At 43.1% G+C, this 7,083-nt stretch overlaps 1 protein-coding gene across 1 annotated transcript; it reads right to left on the bottom strand.

Annotated features, from left to right (window-relative positions):
- krcp (kelch repeat-containing protein) lies at positions 1-6,805 on the bottom strand. The gene is made up of 13 exons (XM_084344382.1): positions 6,603-6,805; positions 6,119-6,280; positions 5,867-5,948; positions 5,145-5,204; positions 4,687-4,918; positions 4,455-4,553; positions 4,052-4,183; positions 3,447-3,634; positions 3,159-3,355; positions 2,974-3,068; positions 2,482-2,536; positions 2,090-2,187; positions 1-1,348 (listed from the first exon to the last, which is right to left on the bottom strand). Exons 1-13 carry the CDS (start codon positions 6,662-6,664, stop codon positions 1,116-1,118), a joined length of 1,695 nt encoding a protein of 564 aa, XP_084200508.1. The 5' UTR covers positions 6,665-6,805; the 3' UTR covers positions 1-1,115.
- Positions 6,806-7,083: the final 278 nt, after the last annotated feature.

Here is a 7,083-nt window from a genome sequence, read left to right as displayed (position 1 = left end):
TAAAATCAAATGTTTATTAAGTGAAGACAGAAGCCAAGTGCAAAACAGAAGAGCACAGGAAATGAGATGTTTTTCACTCAAGCATAGCAAATGTTTTCGAGACGATGTCAAAAACAAACTGTCGTGATTTTGACCACTATGAAATACAATTAATGCACTCGCAGCCGTCGAGAGGCAACATGAAACAAGATAGATATGTGAAAAATAAAAATAGATATTTTATTAGGGCCACACCCTAAACACTGCTAACTGTAGCTGCTATTAAGCTCAGTTAGCTGCGCAGCTAACCGGGGGGAGGGTGTGGAACTGGGCTCAGCAGCCTCTGACTGAACGCATCCAGACTGGGACTGAACACAGCCTCAGAGACCAACAGAGGCCAGTTTGGCGACAGGGGATAAGTTACAGGACCTTAACTCCCAGGATGAAGAAGACAGGTACAGGTGGGGATGGGAGAGGTGTGAAGCAGCAGAGGAGCAGGATGGAAGTTATTTACAGTATTCCCGTCTTTTGAACAATGAGACATGTGATATTAAACTGTGTTGAAATAAATTAAAAATGTGTTCAGTCCGCTTGCTGGTAAGTTCGACATGCTAAGAATTATCACGGCTTTTGATGTCAAAAAATATATATTCAAATTAAATTAATCATAAAGTGGGATGAGGAGTCAGCTAATGGCTTGAACTAATGACAAAAGATTGACTAAGAAAATCTTTAGTTGGGGGCAACCCTACATTAGACCTGAGGAAAAACTTGAAAAGCTTTAAACTATGTACATAAAAACTGAAGTATTGTCCTTGATGTTTTAAACCATTGTTCCTGTTAATGTGGATCCACAAGGGGAAAGGAATCTCCTTTCTTTAAAGTTTGTTTTTAAAAGATGTAATATGTATTCAAGAAATGCCCAAATTATACATCCAACATGCACCATGTTGCTCCACTTCTAAAGTTTTCTAACCCTTTAAAAAAAAACTAAAGAAAGAAGAGAAGGCTGAAACAACCAAAAGGAGACAAAGACAACCTATAGAAATATAAATAATAAAGAGTCTGTGGGGGTGTTAAAATAGCTTCGCATCCAGTCAGGCAGTGAGGATTCACCTCTGACTCACTCTCACTCTTTAAATAGCAGCGAGCAGTTCCTCCACAGCGACATTCGTCAGGTCGGAGTAGAAGTTACCCTCGTTGTCTCCGCCTCCGAACACCAGCAGGGTTCTGCTGCCGGAGTCGGCGTCCACCACTTCATCCGGCTCTGAGAAGTGGTGGTGACCGCCCGTCTGCATCGTGATGATGGAGTGTCCCGCCCTGGGGACGGACAGCTGAGGGAGCGTCACCTCCGTCCAGCTGTTGGTGTCTGAACCAGTGAAACAAAGACAAACGTGACACGTTTAATAATGTAAACTTCATAAATTAACAAGTATGATAATGTTACATTTAGATTTTCTTCTATTGCAGTAAGCTGAATATATTTAGGTGTTGGACTGTTGGTCTGACAAAACAAGACGTATAAAAGTCAGTCACTGTCAGATCAAATTATCGATCGAATAAATGACAAAATACTTGAAAAGTTGCAGCGCTAGTTATAATGCAGGTCTAAATGATGCATCACCCTACTGTCTGTACCCATGTACTGGATATGGCCACCATATTCACTAATAAATCACTTTTGTAAATTCACAGTCCTTTTGTTTTTACTTTCATATTGGTTACTGCAGTGCTTCATAAGACATTACGAGTGATAAGTGCTGGAGCAATAAGCGGATCACTTGAAAATGATCTAAATAATCAATAGATCATAATTTCTCAAGAAAAAAACAAGTCTGCTGTTTCCAGATTTTCTATACTTTCTCCACATCATCGTTTACTTTTGGGTTTTGGCCTGTTTTGGACATAACAACCAACCTAAAGATGTCACCATAGAGTCTGTGAATCTGTGATGGAAGTTTTTCCCCATTTCATGACATTTTTTAGAATTGACAGATAAAAAAAAAAAAAAAAAGAACAACTAAGTGGACATACTTTGATCCATCAACCAATACCAAAGAAACACGAATTGTTCTAAATAGCTGGTGTGTAACTGTGAGCTGCCTCTCACCTATGTCAAAGATGAAGGTGTCACTGAGAGCGTTGTTTCCGTTATAACCTCCATGGATCAGGAACTTTGTGTCTGAGAGCACAGCGCTGCCGTGCCAGCTGGAACACACACACAAACACAAATTAAATAACAAAAAAGGCGAAAACTTAGTTTGCGAAAAATATTTGTTATTTACTAAAATCTGCTTAACTACATATTAAATAAACACAAGACTTTTGCCTGAGTAGGAAACAGAATCTGCAATTTTTCTCATGTAAATCAACAGCTATGATTACTGACCATTCTTGATTACCTGACCTTCTGACATATTTGGTACCCCCAAAAATAAACAAAAATAAAAAATAAATAAATTCCACCTCTAGCTGAAACTCAATGTGTGTTGACTTGTGTACCTTCGAGGAGAGGGGGCTTTCCCAGTTGTTTTCACAGCAGAAAACTCCATCAGACCTAAGAGACACAAAAATATTTAAATATCAATTATGCATGCAGTGCTACATATTCACACCTCTAATCAAATATACACTCACCGGCCACTATATGTACCTAGTGTACACATATTTTTCAGTTTTGTTGCCACTATAAAAAAGGTCAGAATTTTACTTTTTGTTTGTTAGTCAAGTCCTAGAGGGCAGTAGTATTGTACTGGAGTAGAGTACATTATATTGAAAGGTGTTTGTAATATTCTCTCCCCTCTCAAGTAGGTAAATAAGTTGGCCAAAATATTAGAAACACCTCTTAATATATATTGCAAACTACAACCTCAATGAGAAACATGTAGTTAGAATAATACCCGACTGTATTGGTGTGTATTAGGTATAGTGTACCTAATGAAGAGGCCAGTGAGTCTATGTGCCTTTCGGCTGTGTGCATGTAACTCGGCTTACCCAGGTCCAACATGTACATGTCATTGTAGCAGACAGGAGTGTCCCATCCACCAAACACATAGATCTTCCTCTCCTGCATCACACACGCAGAGTGACTGCAAGGGAAACAAAGAGGGAGGATGAGACCAAGAGAAAAAGAAGTGAACAAATGTGTGTGGAAAGAGGATATGGATCAACCATCTTACCCTGAGCGGGCGGAGGGTGCGTCGCCTGTCACAATAGGCTGGTACCAGATAGAGAGGTGGGGGTCGAAGATATACAGTGAGTCGCTGCAGCCGTCGGGCTCTGGGTTCGGACAAGGAAACACTCCTCCAAGCACAAACAGTTCACCACGAAACATGCTGCAGCTGTGGTAGGCCAGAGGAGGGACCTTACCTTGAGCCTGGTGGAGACGAGAGAGCGGGGAGGAGGACGTGAGGAAAGGACGAGCGGCAAAATGGACAATAAAACAAGCAAAACAAACACACACAGACCTCCACCATGGTCCACTTCCAGCTCTGCGTGTCCAGGATGTGAACGTCGTTGAACCACTTCTTGTTCTTAGAGCCTCCAAACACGAAGATCCTCCTCGAGTCTGGGTCGTAGACGGCTGTGTGGCCGATCCTGGCCTCGGGTGTTGGACCCTCTGCCAGAGTCTCTGCTGCAACCCAGGACATGTCCTCTGTTGGACAGAGACAAAGGGTTACCACACCTTCTGAAACCTTAAATTTAAGTACTTCTGATGGACTTTCCAAGCCCAATTCAAGCAAATTCAAGGACCCAACATAGCTTAGTTTGAGACACGGATCAAGGATAATTATTCTTACAACAAGAACTTTTGTAATGAGAACTAGCCGGTTTTACAGAAGCTGTTGTTTACAGAAACATCAATTACATGTATTCTATCTATTACTGTTAAGTAAAGTTTCTATTCATGCACAAAATATATAAATTCAAGCACTTTCAATGACCTGTTTCTATTCATGCTTTTTTTTTTTCCTTCAGTCGGAACCCTGGATCAATAGGAACCCTGGAGACAAAAACACTAAATCCCCCTTATGTGTGTAAAATAGAGTCCATAATGTCGTCCATGACTGACCTGTGCAGAGCTTCCACATTGGATCTTTGCAGAACTGCATCCTGGCTCCCTGCCCTCCAATCAGAATAGCTGTCTGAGCATCGATGGGACACAGAGTCTGACCCCAGCGACCTGACGGGCTGGCCAGTGGGGCTGCAGGAAAACCAGAGACTTAGTATTTAAAATGTTAATGTCTCCCAAATAAACTAAACATTCCAGACACAGCTAACTCCAAGTTTACACCAAACCCAAGGCAACTTTATGTTACATTCCTGCACTGAACACAGAGAGCATCGTTCTGTGACCTGAGGTGGGCGATGTGCATCAACGTACCAGCTATGGGACTGAAAAGTGAGCAAATATGACAAAAAAAGTGAAGGTAAAAACAGATAAAAGCTAATGCAATGCGCATGCACGAACTCACCCGTCTGTGTGGGAGTCTTGGCCTGCCTACTCTTTGTCCTGGCTGCGCTCTGAGGAGGCGTCCTTCCCACAATCCCTTGCGCTTCTCCTGTTCCATTAGCTGCAGAAAGGAGAAAAGGAAGGACAGTTGATTGAAGAAACAGCACACAAATAAATGCTTTACTCCTCCACACTGAGCCACAGGACCACTGATTAATTATCATTACCACTCAACACTTAGTCGTCTCTCTCACCTGCTCCCTTCATCTTTGTTGCATCTCCTCCGCTGCTGAACAGCTTCTGGCCCGCTTTGCTTTGACCTCTGGCCTTACGCACAGGTGTGGTCTTCTCCACGCCACCGTTCGGACACACGTTCTCTTCTTCCCCTCTCTTCGTCGTCTTATTCTCGTCACCGTCCTCCTCTGACATTCGCTCTCTCTTCCGCTTGCCGTTGAGCTCCCGGGCTGCGAGGGGAGCCACGGTGTCCTGGGACGGTCAGAACAGTCGGCGTCATTTATCATTTAGCTAAATAAACCTCTAGAGTGGCATTATGGGAAATGTAGGCAAACACAAAAGTAAGTAAACAATAACAAATGTTATATTGACAAATGCAACAACGACTGTTGGACATAGCTCTTGTTATGGGATTTTGCTGTCTAGACGGCTCATTAGATACTTGTATGAGTAACAGTGTATCATTCACACAGATTACCTTTGGCGTGTATTCCTTCACAGCCAGTATGAGCTCTGGTTCTGCCCAGTCTGCTTTTACCTGAGGACAGAAAATATGTACAAGATTGATTCATCCATGTGGAGGAAGAGATGTTTTTTCACTTTTTTTTAAAAACCAGGAATGACGACAGCAAATGTGTCTACAATAGGTCTGGGTTTAAAGAAAAAAAGAAAATCCTTCTTCACTTGAACCACTCGGTGATGATTCATAAAATCAGAAGACTGATCTTTTCCTGTGGATGTTTGATCAGGGTTCAAGATCAGCATCTGCCAAATGTGGTTTGGTAAATCTCTTAAGGCTCTCTGCCACACTGACGGATTAATGTTTGTCCCAAAACAGTCGTGTGGTTAAAAAACTACCCTGAGAGTCTCTACTGCATTGGTGTCTTTTAGAAGTGCACTGCTTCTGTCTGTCTGCTGTCTGTCTGCATCAGAGTTTCACACGCACAGACTCCAATGGCCACAAAGGTTGTTTAAAATGGGAAAGTTTCAACTTTTCTCCTATTTACCTTTGATGAAACGTATAGGCCCACACCTGTCATTACTTCCTTGTTCTTTCACTACAGCATTTGTATAAATTAAATGCTGAAATCACAACAATATCCCATTCATTTCTATACAGGAAGATTATTTCAGTGTGTTAAAGGACAACCTTTTCTTTGACTATTCCCAGTCCTGATTGTTACGGTTTGTGATACTTACCGGGTTTCCTCCCTCCAGAGTGACATTCAGTGTGACGCTGTTGGTCCAGGTCTCCTCTTCCCACTGCTCCCATGACAGGCACCTGGAGGACATGAGCTTCAATCAGTGAAAGGTTTCTCATTCAGTCTGATTACTGATAACTACTAATATTTAATGACAGCTGGATGCAGAAGATGCACCAGACAACTTTTACTACACAAATAAGCAGTGGAAATCTCATCATGGGGATAAAAAGCATGAGAGTGAACCTACTTGTTATATGGAGTCAGTTTGCCGATGGTGATTGGCATCCGGTCAGCATCATTGAGCTCCGCGTTGACGCAGATCCTCTCCCCCCACGGGCCGCTGCTGAACAGCACCACCTGGCGGACACTCGGAGGAACTGCAACAGCCACCCTGCACGAACCTTCAGCACTGACGCAGAAGAAAACCCAAAGAAATAAGTGAATAATCGTCTCTTAGCGATTCAGAAACACGAAGCTAGAGATGGAGGGTATTTACTGGCATGCGTTTCACAATGACGGAGGAGGTAGCCGACGAATATCCCTCCATAAACATGGTTCATTTAAAGAGGCGCCAATGAGCTGCGACAGATAGGCTACAGATTTATGACATGGGCTGCGTACACAAACGTTTATCTAACAACGCTTTTGCTAATGTTAAGGCTCACGTGCACGGTGTTTAAAGGTGAAAAACAAGCTAACATTAACGCTTCTGTTCATAATATTGCTCGTACCTCAGCAGCCTCTGAGGCGGACCGTTTACTCCGAAAGCCGCATAAATTCCGAAATCCTCCATCTTTGCGTCTCCCTCCAGCAAAAGCGTCTATTCTTCCTGATATCCTTGTTTCGAAACAATTTGAGGTATAAAAACAACGAAATCGTCTCTATCCTCCTCGGTCCAACATCTCCCGCCACAGATATGTGTACAATATCCAAACTCCGCGCGAGTTCTCGGTAAAAGATTGTGAGCGCGTGTTTATGTTGTTGAAAGGGCCTGTGCGGGTGGAGTCTGCAATCCGCGCTATTGAGTAAACAGCAGAACCTCACCTCCGCCCAAGCGGTACACGCTGATACTATATCGAGTGCACTTGCAGGCGGCGACTCACAAGCCGCAAGCCAATCAGAGGCCTGCATTCAGCACCGCTGAGAGACGTGACAAAAAGGTGCGTTCAGGAACACTTGTCACCGCTGCGTGATGTGTATTCATATTTTGCA

Source organism: Pagrus pagrus (genome assembly GCF_965226575.1).
Source record: "Pagrus pagrus genome assembly, chromosome: 22".
Taxonomy (NCBI): Eukaryota; Metazoa; Chordata; class Actinopteri; order Spariformes; family Sparidae; genus Pagrus; species Pagrus pagrus.
Note: the sequence above shows the minus strand (reverse complement) of the source record. Positions and strands in the feature narration are given on the sequence as shown.